Source organism: Carya illinoinensis, chromosome 7 (genome assembly GCF_018687715.1).
Source record: "Carya illinoinensis cultivar Pawnee chromosome 7, C.illinoinensisPawnee_v1, whole genome shotgun sequence".
Taxonomy (NCBI): domain Eukaryota; kingdom Viridiplantae; phylum Streptophyta; class Magnoliopsida; order Fagales; family Juglandaceae; genus Carya; species Carya illinoinensis.
This window is the reverse complement of record NC_056758.1, coordinates 36735056-36754160: the sequence shown is the minus strand read 5'-3', so window position 1 is coordinate 36754160 and position 19105 is coordinate 36735056. Positions and strand designations below refer to the sequence as shown.

Here is a 19105-nt window from a genome sequence, read left to right as displayed (position 1 = left end):
ACTTCTCTGCATCTTTTGTAAAGGTTTCAGCCTGGTGGGTATAATTGCCTGTTTTTTAGGAATGGGTTAGACAAGCAACGCAGCTAGATATAGTTGTCAACCACCAAAAAGGTTGAATCTATTTGGTTATTCAACTCCAAATCAGCTTTGGGGTATTGGAGAATGTTTCATATTGATATATATATTAATTGGGTAGAGTACCCAGCTAGGTTACGTTCCCACCCATCTGTATTAACTGCACTGGAGACTTGAGCAACTTCTTCAGGGATTGAACTATACTAGTAAAAGATGGGCGCTGAACAGGATCACTGCCAAGCAAAGTAAGAAACCCGTTAGAATTCGACCAAGATTTTAAAATTAACGTTTCACTGGACAAAATGCATCCACAAACTTCAAAAAGATTAGTGTACATGCATGCAAAATTATGTCAAGCATTATATTGGCAAATTCTCATATGAATATTAAATTTTTTCGTGTTATATTCCCTATTGGGAAGCCAATGACATGTCGATATGATGGCATACAAGATTCCCACGCTGTGTACAAGGTTAAGAGTGCAAGCTAGGCATGCTTTGTTGTATAAGCTGCATGTTCGGCATGATGCCATGCAGTGATGTTCTTGTGTGTCCCCAAAAAATTAAAAACTCAAATCCGGGAATTTCAATAAAACATGGCACTTCCCATTTAAAAATTTAAAATATGATTGAAATACTAGAAATTGGTTAGTGGCTTCAGGCACACTTACTCAGCCCAGCAGGATTCAATTAGGGAAGCCAAGACTGGGGAGACATTCTGCGGGATAGCTGGCCTTCTGTTTTGGAAAGCAACAGCTCCAACAACCTGAAAATGTGCACGATCAAATTCAATGTTCTAGCAGGTGTTGTGTTGATATTGATAACCACAAAAGGATAACTGATACCGAAGATATTAATGGGTCAAAAGCAGAAACAAATGTTCAAAAGTAAACTATATAGATGATCTTGATCTTCATAGATTACCTGTGCAGGGCTAAGTCCACTCCAAGGCTGTTGCAAGGTTACAAGCTCCCACAGGATCACTCCAAAACTGTAAACATCAGACTTCTCATTTGAGGGCTCTCCACGAAGGAACTCTGGAGCCATCCACTCAGGCTGAAAATAAAAGCAAGAGTGTTACATGTTGACTGACGCACTGCAAAAAACTTCAACCTGCAAAATTTTGACCGAATTATCCGACTTTCAACAGAGGGGAAGATAATGAGTAATAGAGTTGATGAGGGTGAAAATTCATAATGACTGGGATGAAGATTCTAAAGGTTAAGCATTGTGAATAAATTTGCTGATTCTTTACAGGGAAAATCATGCCAACATTTCTACCTTTTCTTTAAACTTCTGGTTTGAGAATTTGCTTCCTCATATTCCAAGTATATGAGGCAAAATCTGTTCCCCAAATTTGCTTCTACTATAATTACGTTTCAGAGAAGAGACCCTCTCCAAAAGTAAGGAACTGAATAGAGCACGCCAGGATTATTTGCAAAGGCATGAGAGATTTTCAAACAACTAAAACCTAGATCCCGTGAAATAACAGTTCATATTGCAAGTGAGAGAGCGACTTACAGTTCCGGCAACAGACTTCGATGAGATGAAAGTGTTCGCTTTGAATCTGGACAAACCAAAATCGCATACCTGAGCAAAAATGCAAGACCTTAGTTACGTAACCACACCTAGAGAATTCTGAAAAAAGAAAGCATCCATTCATTTGTCATTATACCTTTACTGTCCAATTTTTATCCACCAATAAATTTGGAGATTTAAGATCCCAATGCACGATAGGAGGGCTAAGACAATGGAGATAATTGACCCCCTTGGCCTGCATCCAGTATAGAGACAAAAATTCTTGTTAACAGCAATCACTATTAGCAGCTAAGATGAGAAATAATAACTAGTACAGACCACATCCAATGCCATGCGCAACCTCCTCCTTTTATCAGTTAGTTCACCAGAAGCTGGCCTGTGTATGAGTCGATATAGGCTACCCCTGTTCCAAAAAAATGAGGAATCATCAATGAACATCAATTATGCAAGTTGCTTAGAAACAAAAAGAAGAGGGGGAGGAGGAGGAGGAGGAGGGGGGGGGGGGGGGGGGGTAGGGAGAGAGAGAGAGAATTAAAACCCTTAAATGTTCTACCTAGGCAGATATTCTGTTACTATTGACAGATGTGGACGCTTTGTCACTGCACCCATGAAGAGAACCACATTTGGATGCCTTACACGTTTCATTATTGCCACCTGAAAACAATCATGACAAATTAAATCTTTACCCTTCATAATATAACTTACTTGTTTATCCAGTTATCATCTGTTCATTTTATAAGTTGTGGACACACAAGAACATGCATGGAAATTTTACACTTGAGATTTTACACAAGAACATAGCCTATCTTGAGAGGCTAAAATATAGCAAAATGTTATACTCTTGAGAACTGATACAACCACAATCCATTCACATTTTGTCTCAAACAACCTCATCAACTGGTTATCACGTACATACCTCTCTTAGAAACTCCTTCAATTGATCATCTTCAAAATCCTGCATGGTAAGAAGCTTGACTGCTACATCCTGCAGTTGTGCAGGTGATATGTATATTATTTAATGGACACAAAAAACGGCATTACAATATACAAGAAAGAACTTTTCCTTTTTGGCCGGGTGGTTTTTTTTGGGGAGGAGGGGTGGATGCATAGGACATTAAGTTAATGATATATCATTGCTGCAAGTTTAGATTCCAAATAAAATATTTTAAGGATTGGAAAACATCATAGATTGGACATGCTTCAAAATTACTAAAACAGAATGACAGCAAAATGCTACAAAATAACACTAATATATGTGTCCATAGATAAAACATAAAGAGTCAATGCATCAGCGCACTCTCCATCAGAATCAAACCTTAATTGATCCTACACAAAGTTATATATCGATTACCAAATCACATGGTACAATATACTCACTGATCCATGCCATTCAGCACGATGCACGGTCCCGAATGACCCTGCAAGGAAAACAGGATTATAATACTTGAGAATTTCATACTTAAAGAACTGTAATTTTTAAAATGCTAGAGAAATGCAAAATATCTGATCAAGAAGTAGAGTTAGTACCAGCACCAACACGCTCCTTAATATGCAACTCATCCCATGATATCTCAAGCCAGTCCATTGCAAGAGACGGTTCGAGATTCAAGTATTTTGGGATAGTTACAGCAGGGAATCTCCCTTGACTTTCAAGTCTACTATCGACCTCCTTCATAACCAACTGGCTTGATAAGCTAATCATAGGTTGGTTTGATAAGCTAATCATAGGTTGGTTGGTGCTGTTCCCTATGACTGGACTTTCAGATTCAAAAATTTCTTCGTTGCAAATTGATTGTAGGACCACTTTGTCTTCACCAAGCCTGGAATATTCGTGTAGCAATGCCTCAGGAACAGAATCCAGAGATTTTGAAACATTTCCCTGGCAAAATGGTAAAATGGGACTCCGAAGTATGCAGCCTTCAGCATTCCTTTCCAACTCAACAGGTGTTACAGATGATTCCATCATTTGTGGGCCTTCTTCCCCGAAACCTGCATGGAATTGATCATCGATCTCGACAGACAACATTTGCTATGTAGCTTGCCATATTATAGGATACACACTCAGACATCTCATATTATATTGATGGAAAATAAATGAAACAGGCTGTCTTGTTTCGACGTAGCAGAAAAATCTCAAAAACAATTCACAAAGAATCTATGCTTTTAGTCATTTCATGATTGCAATACAGCCATTTATACCTAACTAAGAACGGAGTGATGAAAATGTGAAGGATATAATACATTAGTCCAGCCAAAAGACAATTGGAGGTGATTTCATACCACAGACAGGTTCTGACACCAACAAAAAGAAAATTGAAACCATTTCAGCCACCTCTTTCAGAGTGTAAAAACTCAAAAGTTTAATTCTCAAGTAGAAAACAACGGGAACAACAACAAATCCAGATTTTGATGGTTAACACGGCAGAAAGTTTTTAGCCCAGGGTTTAACCAGAGGAGAATATAGTTCAAGGTACATGCACACAGGTTGTGCACAATGTTCACATGTTTGAAACCATTTCAGCCGCACCACTTTCAGAGGGCAAAACATCAAAATCCGATTTAAAAATAAACAAGCAAGAGAAGCAACATCAGATCCAGACTTCAAAACAGCAAGTTTTTAGCATAGGATTTAACCCGAGAGGAATCGAGTTCAAGGTACATGCACACATATTGTACATGTTGTTTGCATGCCTCACAATCTCAGTTATTTTAAGTTACATTTCGTAATCATTTTAATGAAGGTTTTGTCTACAGGGTTTGTATTGTATTGCAAACTAAGTTATCTAAATCTTTCCCTGGTTGGAGTTATCTGGACCAAGACATCTCAATGTATCGATATAGTTACACTGACACCTCCACCTCAATTCAATGAGTTATCCGTTGGCCCTTAATGTAAAAAGAATAAAAATCAATAGGGAAAAAACCGTCCAAGGTATGCCAAATGTATCACACCTGAAAACAGAGGATTTATGGGAGGAGCACACGTGTGATCTGAATTCATAATTTGACAAGATGATGCACTATCCATGTATGGCTGTTGGGATTCTTTTAGATGAGAACTTTGAAATGGCGAAGGCATTGAAGAAAGTGATCCTCCATTGATTGAGGAATCTGGACCATGAACATTTCCTGGTTGCCCAACTAGATCAACTACATACTCCCTGTCAAAAAATACAACATAAAACAACAAGGCATGGAATAGTATAGGAAAAGCCATAAAAACTGCCCTCATATCAAGCATTTATTGGAGTCCAAACATAATGCAACCAAATACATGCAATAATAGCTAAATAACAAAGTTCAAGCTGGTAGAGCATCAAACATGATACACCTTAATAATGAGTAGGCATCTAAACATTTGTACACCATCATTGGATTGAAGAATGACCAATTTTGAGGTCAGAATTGTTCAGCCAAACAAAACGATATGTCTCAAGGAACGAATTGAATTTCCAATTGCCATATTTGGAAGAAATTAATATGCCTAATCATCTTGCGGCCATTTTGAGTTTTGAAGAACCTTCAAATTTTATTCGCAAGAAATGAGACATGGAAGAGCAGATAATGTGTCAAACCTTGAGGACTGTTTGTTGTCCTCGACTTTGACGAGGCAAGAAGAGCGATGATCAGCTGCACAGTACTTGCAACCTCGAGCTATCCGGCATGGCAAACCTATGTAGTCTGCCAATTTCTGCAGGGAAAAAATATACCACCCATTCAGTAATTAATACAGATGTAATTACTAGAAGGATTATCAGCCTCTCACCGTAAACCACCCCCCCCCCCCCCTTTTTTTCCAAAAAAAACAACAAGACACAGATTAATTATGTCTCCTAATTTGACCTATCAAAAAAAATTATGTCTCCTAATTTGAACTTGAAGAATGATTCAGCCATCATTACACTCATGTCCCCACCAAAACTGAGAAAGAGAACAAAAACCGTACGTGGCCAAAAGTAATTTTGTATTGTACTTTATACATTTTGGTCCCATTTTATGCTTATCAAAAATGGTTTGGGTTATAACAACAGAGCAATTAAACATTGTTATAGTGCTTTGTTACATCTATCGCACTCATCAACTATGATGATAATCTCTATGCATTCAGAAGTCCATAATTAATCCATTAACAATATTAATAGCTTTAAAAAAAAGTAAACAGAAGGGCTTGTTAATTATTTTCCTAAGTTAATTTCACTGTACCAAAATTTTTAAAACCGTCAGGCAAGTACAGAAAGGGAGATGCCTGATCTCCTCATAACGCCCCCCAATATCATACTGTCACAATATCTAGTCAGTTCACCACGGAAGGCTACAAATAGTTTGCTGATAAAAAAATAGTTTTAAAGAGAACAAAATTTTCATCTGAACATATCCATTAGAAACATATGTGATCAAAGAAGCTGTCATCTGAATACATAACATACATTAGAAATAAATGTGATCACAGAAACCTCAACGACACTGAATAACAGATACCATATTCAATGCATGCTGTTTAGCATAAAATACAAGATTATCTGCACGCCACAGGAGCTAACTGGCACTGCCTTTCTGATAACACAACATATTGGACTCAGCTGTTCAAGCCACTCCAAACACATAATGTGAAGAAACTGGCACGTTACACTATTTGACCAGGAGCATGCACTGTGTAACAAAACTGCAGAATTACTAGGCAATCAGACACCATTGGTCTCACTATCCGAGTGCAGAATATCTCAAGGATCCCGAGCACAAGGACTCAGAACAATGATTAAGCTTGCATAACTTTAACCTTCAAACCTGCCAACTGGTAACTTCTTCTGAATACCACGTCAAAAAGAGCATTACAACAATGAACCCATCTACATTTAGTGTGGAGAGACTTCTCAAAACCAGTTAAGTGAACTTGCGACTTAATTAAAAATAAATAAAAGTCAAATTCGTGAACCTAACTGCATGGTGCATTCCATCACCTTGAAAAGAATGGCACGATGCCTGCAAAGTCCGATAGAAAGACTGCCAATAGGGAGCACAATGCATTGCTGAAATTCCCTCAATCTCTCGCTAACTAATTTCCAGCGCATGTGGATATCTCCTTGCTCCACTGGAAAAGTGCCCCTTCAAAATTGGGAAAATTTGAATCACTTAAAATACATAAGCCAATAAACTATCTTCATTGTTCAAATTTACCAGCGCCTCCCCCATCCCCGGCGCCCCCCCCCCCCCCACAAAAAAAAAAAAAAAAGGTTGAAACCTACCCCATGTAGATAGCAACAAGTTTGCCTAGCTTCTCCACCAACATTAAGGTATTCTCTGAAGCACAATACAATTCTTGAGCTTTATCTTCAAGTTCCTTAAGGCGAGAGTCCCCACGTCTATCAACAAGCACCACCTCCATAGACGTTTCACTGGGGTCAATTGCTTTAAGCGACATCAATGGTGGCAGCCGCCTACCTTCCTCCGCATCATTACACATCAGCCACAGATACGGATTCATTCCCAAAATGTTATAGAAACCGTCTGATATCTTGTCAGTGTAAGACAAGCAACCACTAACCTGAACAACAAGCAAACTCACATTCGTTGAAAGATGATTTAGAGAAAGTTAAACGCTTAAAACATTCCAAATAGCGGTAGAGCTAATTCAATAAAAGTTAAAAGCGTTACTAAGTAACTCACAATACAGGTAATTAACTTTATAGTATAGCAATATATTTGTAAGGCCCCATGGCTAAGTAGATGGAATGAAGCAGTATATAAATTCTAGATAGCAGCTCAATGTGAAAAATAATAACGGATATGCATGCATGCGAGGCCTAGAGAGAGTACCCAGAGACGATATGAAACAGTTTCTGCATCCGAAGCCAGCACCGGTCCACCCTCAACCATGAGCAAGGGCTCACAAGCGAGACTGACTTGAGAAGCAAGCCTCCTAGCAAGAGTAAGCTGCAGATAGTGACTCTCCCTCACCCTCTTCGCCAAGCTATCCCCACGTGTCTCCTCTTCCTCCTCCTCCTCTTGCCTCGTAGTCGTAGTCGAGTCCTTAACGTTATCGCGGGAAAAGTTGTCATCCAACGTCGTCGTCCCGGAAAACAAACTCCCTGCATAGCTGCTACCCGCACTGGAGAGCCTCGGCAGTGATACCTGGCGATCAAAGTTCCTGTCAATAGCCCGATCCTTCACGGGCTCCGCGTCATGGGGAAGCAGAAGCTCGTGGTCCTCGACGTCACGTGACAACCTCGAAGCCCTCGACGACGACTTCACGTGAGAGGACTGCTCCTCCTTTCTCTCAACCAACCAGTCACAAAAGGCCGCAACTTGCTGCTTCTTGGTTTGGAACCTGTCGCCGCGCTTGAAAAGATCGGATACAGCTGAGATGTCCTTCTTGGCGACCGTGAACGACCCGCCCTTTGATGACTTTGGGTCGCTTTCGATGTTAAAGGTTTCTTTGCTTGTACATGCGGAGCCGGTGACTTTCTTCTTCTGCTCGTGATCCAATAGTTGCTTGGACGAAGACGGCTCGAAACTCCGGTCCGGGAATTGCCTGGGGAAGAAGTAAGTCGTTCTGTGAGGCATTCTTTCACGTGTCCACAAACTTGCACGTACTCACGCGCACGCTTCGTTGACTCTCTCTCTCTCTACCTTGCGTATCAAAGGAAATGGAAACCCGACTGAACAGCAATCCCTGTGAATATCTTTCGCAGTCTTCAAGTTTGAAGTCACAGGTACGTACGTAAGTACGGAATTAAGCACGCTTTCCTCCTCCAAAATCCAAACCTATCAACAGAACCACCAAATCCTCCAGAACTTTGCTCCGCTACAAAGAAACAAAAAACTAACTCCACTTTCAAAAACAATGAATTTTTTTCTCCTCTTTCTGAGCCCGACTTCAAGCGCGACCTCGGAGCCAACAGCTTGAGAGTGGAAGAAGAGAGAGTAGAAACGCTGCCAATTGGATAGCAAAAGGCAGTGGTTTGGAAGAGGAAGAGAACGAAACGCACTGTGACGTTGGGTGTGTATTTTTAAGCAGGGGGACCGAGGAGAACGAATCGAATCGGTGGGAAATCGCATTAACAAAAAAATAACAAAGAGGAACTAACGGGCGCTGGGGGTGTGGATGCGCACCTTTTGTAGCGAGACCACACGTAAACTTTAGGACGGGGATCTTTGCGACACGTAGTATTTAGGCACAGGATGTGCGCAATGCGCACCGCGAGTAGGGTAGATAAGCTGGAATCGAACGTTACGTCGAAAAAGGAAAACGGGAGTGCCGCATTGGTTTTCTTGGTAAGAAGTTGGGGATTTTTCTGTATTGAAAATCGAAAAATAATTATGGTTGGATCGGGCAGATCTCAGCCGTCAAATCAATATATATATTTATGAGTCTGGAGTCTTCTTCGTTTTTTTTTGGGGTTTATTTTTAATACGACGGCATGTGACGGTTGTTGGGGTTAATACAGGTTGTTGTCTATGCTGTAAAGGCGATTTGGATAATAATAACACCTTCGCTTTCGTAAACGACATCCCTTCCCTCCCTTACCCGACTCTGTCTATCGTCTGCAGTGTTTTAAATTTCATACTGTACCGATCATTGATTTGGTATAAAAAATTTCTGTTTCATATCAACCAGGATCGGCCGTACCGGCTGCTATTTCGATCTTTATTTTTTTTTTAACTATAAATTTATTTTTTTATTTTTAATTTAGATTAGATTATTTATAATTTATATATATTTATATATAATTTATTCATATATCGATTATTTCGAAATAGTATACAAAACGGTACTAGTACCGAAATATTTCGTTCTAATATTTTGATCGGTACAATATCCGGTATGGTATTCAAAATATTGATCTTTTATACTTTTCGGTATTTGTGACATCATCTTAGGACATTGGACGGTGCTACAAGCACGGCTGGTGGCTCTCGCTAGGAGTCACTGCTAGGCTAAACATTTTTTTTTTCAAATTATTTTTTAATACTTTTAAATATTTTAAAAAAATATAAAAAATTTATAATAATATTAAAAAAAATTCTTAATCATTAAAAAAAAAAAGTCAGCGGTGGCCAAAGTATTTTCCCGAGACATTATCCACTTCTTTTTCTATTTTCTAACGTCTTGTTCGTATAAATTAAGATTTTTTTATGTACAGAATTTGAGCATTGGCTAGTTTCGTTTATACCATGCTTGTTTTGATCGTGAGGAATACTGAAAGGAACAGTCTTGAGTTAGGCATCGTATGATAGGTTCTTTTCATCTCTCTTGGATCTAAAAACTTCCCATGTCTCGTGGAGTCTAAAGGTCATCAAATTTACACACATGTTGATGTTGGGTTTGGGTTTGTCCTATGATTTTAGGGGTAATGTTTGCATATCTGTCAATATTGATGGGCTGGATTGAAATGGAATTTGAGTAGGGCATTTCATTTACTAATAAGAATGATAACATAAATTTATTTGTAAGTATATTTATTAATAACTATATAGCATATGAAATATTTTAAATTAAATACAATGCAAACTCTGGATTTCTGCTCTAATGTCATATAAAATTATTGTTTAATCCAAAAGTTTAACATTCGAATAATACGTAAATTTATACATTTAAATTATGTCTTTTTATTCCCTTTATATGTGGCCAAATTCTCTCTTAATAAGTGAGTTTAATATATAAATATTTAATTAAATAGAATAGGATATAAAATAAAAGTTCAAATGCAGGACTCATGCTCTAATATTATATGAAATTATTTTTTTTAAATAAATAAATTTTATCATGTATCTTAACAATTTTACTGTAACATATATTGTTTGAAACAAAATTTAATAGAGATGGTCATTGTAAACAAACATGTAGGTATGAATAATTCTACTCATTATTTTTATGTATCATATTTATTTTAATTTATTTTTATTTTTTTTATAATAAATATGATGTATAGGGATAATAAATAAAATAACTGAATTAGTTTAATAATAATAAAATAATAAATAATGAAAAGAAAAAATAATTTTAAAATATATAAAATATACAATACGAGATAACGTGGAATGATGATTGATGTTACGCAGCAGATAATGAGAATTGATATTTTAGAGCAAATTGTGTTTAAAAAAAAACGCAGAGAGAGCTGGCGACGGTAGGCATAAAATAATAAAATATTAATATATTCTACATATCAACGTGGCATAGTACAATTTGTTCACAGCCTATTATAAACAAGTCGTAAGCCTTTATATATGTGCCCAACAAAAAATAATTAATATAACCAAAATAAAATAAAGGAGTAAAGGACGGTGGTTTCTCGAGCATTCTTCAGTCTACAACAAATAATCTTTTCACGTTATGGGCTCGATTAAGAGGTTCTATTACTCATCATTTTGGCACATTATATATTTTAATTTTTTAAATTTTTTTAATTTCTTTAAAAAATTTTAATTTTATTATTTCTAAACTAATTTAATTCGTCTATTTATTATCTATATACTACATATTTAATAAGATAACAAAATTAAAAATTAAAAAATTTTGTGTAATATATAGTGTGTGAAAATAATGAGTATAATTTTCCTTAATTCAGTGCCACTTATGAGTTATCAATTTCCCATTTTCGGCATTAAAAAAATAATCCAATGTGGTCCTCAATCGTACAATTAAAGATTAATAAAATTAATCTGCCGATTGTGCCCTCGTTAATTTAATCAGTATTTTAATATAAGAAAGACTTTAATTTTATTGGCCATTAGATGCTCCTTGGTTCCAATCATAATGTGGGTGAGTGACCCTACAAGTGGAGGACATTTTGTTACTTCTGGATTGGTGGATTTCCTGGTTTAAATTAAGGTCCACTTGCACGTGAATTGATTGGCTTTTGGAGACAAAAGAAGCGTGATGGGGAGACATTTGCTACAGAAGGGGAGGCTATTTCTATTTCAAGAAATGAATCTAGCAACGTATCTCTCACTTTAAGGGGAAAGCAATACATTTTATAAACATAAAATCTCATCCATTTTCTTGGAATCCAAACAAACAGCATTAATCTACAGTCTTCCCTGAATCACTTGCATGTATAATTGGGAATTACCTCCTCGTTCTGGCGTGAATGGCTATAGCTTTTTAATAATTAACATTTACTTTGTCGATTATAGTTAAGAATCTCTTGAAATTACCATAAAGGGCAACGACTGGATTTCATTTATTGTCTTTTAATACTCGATCTAAGATATTACAACATTGAATTGAAAATTTTCTATAATGGATGAATCAGTTCTGACAAAGCAACGTCACCTGAACATTAAATACTTGTACGATATATGAACTTATTTTTCGTATCTTCCCATTTCGCTCGACCGGTTTTTTCTTTTTTTTCTCTTTTGAGGCATTTGGTCATTTGATGTCTCAATTTATTTTGATTGGCACTTGCATTTTGGTCCTCCCAGTATAATTTTGCATGGTTTATAAATTGTAACATATCCCTAAAAAATTGGTTAATTTTTTCTTTTATTTAATAAATTTTGGTACTTATCATCTCTACACATTATATTTATTTTTATTTTTTAAAATTATTTTAATTTTATTTTTTTAAACTAATTAAGTTTTTTTACTTATCATCTATATATTATATAGTTGGTAAAATAAAAAAATAAAAAAACTATATATCAGAAGAATTTTTATTATTTAAAAAGAATATTGTACGTACAAGTGGTGTTTGTAAAATCAAAAAGATAATGTACTTCCAGCAATAGTGCTGGTGGAATTAGGGGTATAAAAAAAAATTAATAAATCGGACCGAATTGAACTAAACCGGCGGTATCGGTCCGATCTCAAGATTAGTTCAGTCCGGTATCGGTTTTAGTTTTCTTAAAACCAGTCAAATCGGTCTGGTTCTAATTTTTCTTTTTCTAAAATCAGACCGGAGTGATTTATATATATTTTAATTTTTTATATAGTATATAATATTTATATATAATATATAATTATATATAAAATAGTTTTGTATTATATGATAAATTAATAATTAATATAATATTAAATTTTAAAATCTTATATCATGTTGCTTATTCTATTAATAGTTATACTAATATTATATAGTGCATATTAATAATTATACTAAGATTATATCACTATATATTATAATATACTATAATATATCATTATATTATATATTATAATATATCATTATAGTCTATAATATAATTATAATATATATTATAATATATTACAACATAGTATCACTATAATATTATATAATATATAATATAGTACATTAAAATTGGTAAAATTGGAGTATCAGTTTAGGAGGATAACCGGTATTTAATCGGTTTTGAAAAATACAAAATCGATACATACTGATTCAATCCTAAATTTTATCCAAAACCAGATCGAACCAGATCGGTTACACCCCTAAGTGGAATGCTGAGTATTGAACAAATCTAAAAGATATCTAATAAACCAGTTTGAAACGATATTAGTTACGTCTAGCCTCTAATCGTCTGGGCGGTGAGTTTTTTTTTTTTTCTAAGCAAGCTTGCATATATATATTGAAAAGAAAATACAATAATTCTAAGGAGGGTCTTTTCTACTATCAATATAAGAATACTATTTGGAATGCTAGATAATGAAATGCTACAAACTTAGAATTTGTCGCGACTCATTGCGCCACTGAGCGCGGGAATCGATTTTGAGATCTATCAATTTTTTTGAAAATTCAATTTTGTTGAGATCTTAAATATTTTGCTATATCTCCCGTGATCGAAGTGATTTGCCAAACTACATCTTCTTCATTGATAGAAGAAATGACTAACTGTGAGTCTCCTTCTAGGTTGATAGATGAATGAGTAAAATGTTTTGTCATTATGAGAGTCAGATTTGCTGCGAGAGCTTTTGTAATTACTGGAGTTGTGGTTGGATTGTTCTCAATCCATATTTCAATAATCTCCCATTTTGTACTCCTACTTATTGCTGAGGCTACTGAGAAGGTATTTCTGACAGCTGCATCAAAGGAGATACTGATTTGATTTTAGAGTAGTTTTTACCATAATTTATCTGCCTTTGCATTTTACTTTTATTCCCACGCATGAAGATGTTCTTGATATGAGTGGTTCAGCTGTTTTGTTGCTTGTTGAAGAGATAAAATTATATCATTATGGACTATATCATTTCGAAGCCTCCAGATGATGAAAGAACATCTTCTGGAGGCAGTGAGTTACTCCAAAGCTTAGTCCCAAAATAATTTTGGATACTCTTATTTTCACAATATACATTGTTATATAAAAAAATGATGAAAGATAAATAAATAAAATTAATGTATGAACATAATTAATACTACTATAATAAGTTGATTAGATATATGAGGATGATGGTTTTTATTTTTATTTTATTTTTAAAATTTTTCCATCTATATATAATTTATGTGGCAAAATTTAATTTATAAAATTTAAAATTTATTTTTTAAATTAAATTAAATAAAAAAAATTTAAATAAAATTATTCTTTAAAAAAAACCATATACTGTATATGGATTAGTTGAGACGTGAGGGACACTTGTTAATAAGCAAGAAATGATGGCATCAGTCAGTAGTTTTGTAAACTTGTAGTTAAAGAGGTTGGACCATTTTCACTAAGTCAGCAAAATCGTACATTCATATATTTCACGCACTTGGGTATTGATTGGAGGATAGTTTGACCTTAGACTGTGGGAGAGGGCTTGTCCATTATCCACAATACTGTTACAAACATGTGAAGTAACAGAAACCAGGTGAAAGGACAGTGTGATGGATGTGTATGTTTGTGGCAAGTCAAGTTTGGAACTACTTGTCCCGAAAAGCGTGCATGAGATGGGTTGCATCTTGCTTTCAAATCACCAGGCCCGCGCACGACGGTGGAATTTACGTGTCGAGGCTGGCCGGCTGGTTAATTGGTGAACAGCCATGCATGAAATGATGATGGCGGTGTTAAAGTGTATTTTTGTTTGGAAAAAGTTAGGTTCCCCTTGACTTCGCTCCCTTTTTCTTTTTCTTTTTAGTGTTTTTTTATTTAGTGATTAAAAAAATATTATTTAATAATATTATAATTTTTTTAAAAAATATTTAAAAAATGATATTAATAAATAAATAAATAAAATGACCTAAGGAAGCTCCCAACAGTATATGTAGATCCTGTTTTCAGTTTAGTCTTTTTTTAAATAAAAGTTGGAATTAAAAGAAGATTTTCTATTGATTATCCTGTTATCTTTTTATCCATGTCAAACACCAAAATACCCACAATATATCTTACTACTTGTATTTTACTTTGTAAATGCGATGCTACTTTCAATTATTTTCGGATAAAATAATTTAAAAAATTTTAAGAATTGATAGAAAATATTATCTTATTATAATGAATAAAAACGAGATAATAGTATAAACGTGCAGAATTTTTTTATTCGCATATATACCATCAAGTTGTTTGATCACATAAAATTACTTGCCCAAGAATTACTCTATCACTATATCATTTTAAATTAAAATTATATAAATAATTTTATTAATGAATTAAATATATTTTAAAAATACTTAATAATTATTGATTCGAATATCCACCACCCAACAATAAACTCAGGATAGGTTTAGGGCATATGATAAGATACAAAATTATCATTTAATCCTATTTTATTTCTAAATATAATTTAAATACATAATTTTCAAACTAATTATTACAATTTTTTTAAATTTTTAAATAAAAAATAATTATAAATTTTTCAAATACTTAAATAAAAATAATATTATAAAACTATATTTTTATAATATTTTAACTTCATAATATTTTTTATTAAACTTTTTTCTCTCTCATTTCTCAAAATTTTAAAAATATTTAATTTAAACTATCTCATTACTATTCACAAATTATCTTATTACTATTCATAAAATTATCATCTCATCTCACTCTCTAGATCTGTCGTAAAAAAATAAAAAATAAAAAATACAAATTTACTAATAATTACTTTTTAAATTATTAAAAAATTAAATAAAAATAAACATATATTAATAAAAATAAACATATTTAATCATTATACTATCATTTTCATTATTTTTTTAACGGGCGAATGAAACCAACAAAACTAAAGACGAGGAGGAATCGACAAACGAACAAAGACAACAGTATCTCACATGTGAACCGGAAAACACAGAAGGTTGTCTGGTTTCATAGAGTGTAACTGAGAGAGAGAGAGGTCCCCAAAATCTAGTTTTGCAAAATTTAGGAAGCCAATCCATTTCGGTCCCATCCTTCCTACTTTATTTGTTTTCATCGGCTGGCGAATTCTATATATTTGACTAATCCGCCAATAAATGAAGGGACCGCAACGCTGGCCGTTGGATGGGGCCACCACAGACAAAATAATTCAGTTTAATTAATTTGGACGGCCCTTAACCACTAGTCCCCAGCCCCATTAAGCTATTAACACCCTTAATACGAAAATATTACGAACAACGTCTTTGCATTATGTTTCGGAATGCGAGTAGGTATAATAATTTCTAAACGGGCATTTGTTTTAGAAAATTACTTTTTCGAAAAGAAGTGTTATAATTATAAAAATAAATTTATAAATTGACGTAATTTTATATGATACGTTGAATTTATTTAATTTATTTTATAGTAAAAATACATTTATAATTTTGTTAGGTTTGTAATGTCTGATTTATTATTAAGACGGTCCAACTTGATGATCTGACCATACATTGATTTGTTATGATTTTTAAGTGAATTTGCAACGAGGCTTGTGCCATGGCGCCAAGTTAAAAAGTTCGCTCAATGTTTACTCGACTTTCAGTTTGAGTGAAGGACAAGCAGAAAGTTCGCTTGTCAGTAGGTTAAAGAGAAAGCTAAATAGAGAGTTTGCTCGATGCACGCTCGACACTTCACTCGAATAAATATTGTAGAAAAGTAAAAATTAGGATTTTTATCATCTAACCATATAAAATATGCTTATTTTATACAATATGCCCATTTTTTAACAATGAAAATCGCCCAAAAAAGAGTGTCTTGTGATTCCTCAACATAATAAATTTTTTTATAGCTTCGTGGATGTAAGCATACTGCCAAATCATGTAAATTTATATTGTGTGATTGACTGTTTAATTATTTCTCATTTACTTTTGCTTTATTGTCATCGGTTTCACAACAAATCTAATGTATCATGTCAAATTATATGAGTTTGTAAATTTATTTTTGTGTGATTTTTTTATGACTAAAATATTTATCTTTTATGAAATCTCTTTAAAATTATAACACTTAATTTTATTTAATTTTTAAAAATCACATTATCATATTCTTTTTTTGTCCATTGGCCGGGAGAGATAATTGTGACTTATTACCTAGTGTCAAGTACTTGTGATATAAAAGCTAAAAAAAATAAGTACTTGTAATATAAATATAAAATAAAAGTTTTGCTACTCATCATCCTATACGCCACATATCATAATTATTTTTATTTTTATTTATTGTTTTCTTTTGTTTTATTTTTAGATAGTGAGATGAGATTATATGATTTTAAATTAGAATTGAAAGTTAAATAAAATATTATTTTTTAATATTATTATTGTTTTAAAATTTGAAAAGATTGAATTTTTTATTATATTTTGTATGAAAATTTAAAAAAATTATAATGATGAGATGAAACCGTTTTTGTATCCAAATAAGCTTAATTTGGTTCTTTTACTCATTATCCATACACTACATATTTAGTAAAATAAATATGTGTAGTGTATGGTATATAGGTGATGAGTAGAATTTTTCATAAAAAGAATCGTGCTATATTTACAAACACAATTCTCATAAGCTAGCGGGACGGGATACTGCTAGTTTGAAAATTTGTTTTTTTTAAATGTTTTTTAACATTTTTAATCATTGAAAAAAAATACACAACTTTATTAATAGTTATTTTTTTTTATTATTAAGTAAACAAATTAAAAATAAAATACACGAATGGTAAGATTAAGGGACAATCTCATCATGTATTCATTTAGCATTTTTCTTCACAGAATCAGCAATTTTATCCACTATTCATGCAATACACTAATCATTTCACTGTATAGGGCAGGTTGTATAAACAAGTTTTATCTCAAAATTCTCATCTCAATTCAAAATTCACATTTCATCATTATAACTTTTTTAAATTTTCACACAAAATATAATAAACAATTCAATTTTTTCAAATATCAATATAACTTTTTCAAATCTCAAAATAATAATAATATTAAAAATAATATTTTAAATTTTCATCACAAACTTAAAATTCTCATCTCTCTCCCCAAAACCACGTGCAAATATCTTTAATGCCACATAACTTGGAAATCACGTGTTCGGTAGCTTCTCGTGATTAAAGTGAATCATGTGGTCTTCTTTAATCCTCATTTTCTCCTCTCTCTTTCATATCATGTATTGTAAAGGTTTACGTAGATGATAGGATTGCTTGTGAATAAGAACATTAGATGCCCGATTTGGTCTAAATTTATAATATTTCATGTGTATATAGTTGGTAGCTGTCTCTTTCGTAGAAACCCATGACAACGAGGTTTTTTGATCTAAAGATGAGAATCAGTAGTGTCATTTGAAGTTGATGGAGATAAAATATTTTGAGAAAATAACTCATTATATTACTAATTCACGAGGGTGACTCAGACATTGAGATTGGTAGGAAGATCAAGATAATTCAAGTTGGCAAACTTCCAAGCTCTTCGCCCACATGAACAATCCAGGCCTTAATACTTATTTAAATTTGAGAATCTCGGAAAAGATTATAGGACGGCCCACGAGTCGGCTGTTTTTGCACGACGAAACAATGAATAGAGAACATTGACGAGAGAGAGAGAGAGAGAGAGAGAGAGAGAGAGAGACGTGATGGGCTTGGTTATTGCCCCAAACAATAAATTTCTAACGTTTCTGATTTCTTAGGAATTTCAATATATACGATTTTTAGATCTCAGAATTTTTAATATAATTGTTTATCTTCTCAAGAAAAATAATTTGTATAAGTCTCAAATAGATAAACTTCATGCAAATCCTTGTAAAAAAATAAACTCCACTGAGAGGAATATTTCCCACCTGACCTCATCATGATTCTAAGCCCAAAGTTGGGTGTTCAGTTTTGATCTCATTATCCCAAGACCCCAGATTCAATTAAGGGCCTAAGCCCTCAAAAGTCACACAGGAGGAAGAGGGATATGGAATGTGAGAAACCATCCATAGATGATAGATGGGACCCGCTGACTCTAATATCTTCAATTATATCTAGCTTTAAAAGCTTACATCAGTAGAATAAATAGAAGACGCATACAACCCTCAATTCTCTAACAGAGGGGATTAGAAGTGATTGCACCGTTTATCCATAACCTGAACTCACTCTGGGAGCCACACTTCATTATAAGCGTCATGCCAAAAGCCACGTTGCATTGAAAGCCCTAACCAAAGTTGCTACGTTGCATTAAATATTTAAGCTAAGATGAACACGGGCTAGACAGCTTGAC

General features: G+C 33.7%; 1 protein-coding gene across 2 annotated transcripts; it reads right to left on the bottom strand.

The window, feature by feature from the left end:
- Positions 1 to 88: 88 nt before the first annotated feature.
- Positions 89 to 8799, bottom strand: LOC122315971 (serine/threonine-protein kinase CTR1-like). Of its 2 annotated transcripts, XM_043132353.1 has the most exons (15): positions 7428 to 8795; positions 6857 to 7155; positions 6572 to 6716; positions 5189 to 5304; positions 4566 to 4774; positions 3141 to 3602; positions 2991 to 3031; positions 2530 to 2598; positions 2167 to 2267; positions 1932 to 2016; positions 1750 to 1848; positions 1596 to 1664; positions 999 to 1130; positions 746 to 840; positions 89 to 308 (listed from the first exon to the last, which is right to left on the bottom strand). In XM_043132353.1, the coding sequence occupies exons 1-15, from the start codon at positions 8172 to 8174 to the stop codon at positions 206 to 208; spliced, it is 2772 nt and encodes a 923-aa protein (XP_042988287.1). In that variant the 5' UTR covers positions 8175 to 8795; the 3' UTR covers positions 89 to 205. The 2 variants fall into 2 exon arrangements, with proteins under 2 accessions (XP_042988287.1, XP_042988288.1); XM_043132354.1 differs by lacking the exons at positions 89 to 308; positions 746 to 840 and having other exon boundaries at positions 999 to 1187; positions 7428 to 8799.
- Positions 8800 to 19105: the final 10306 nt, after the last annotated feature.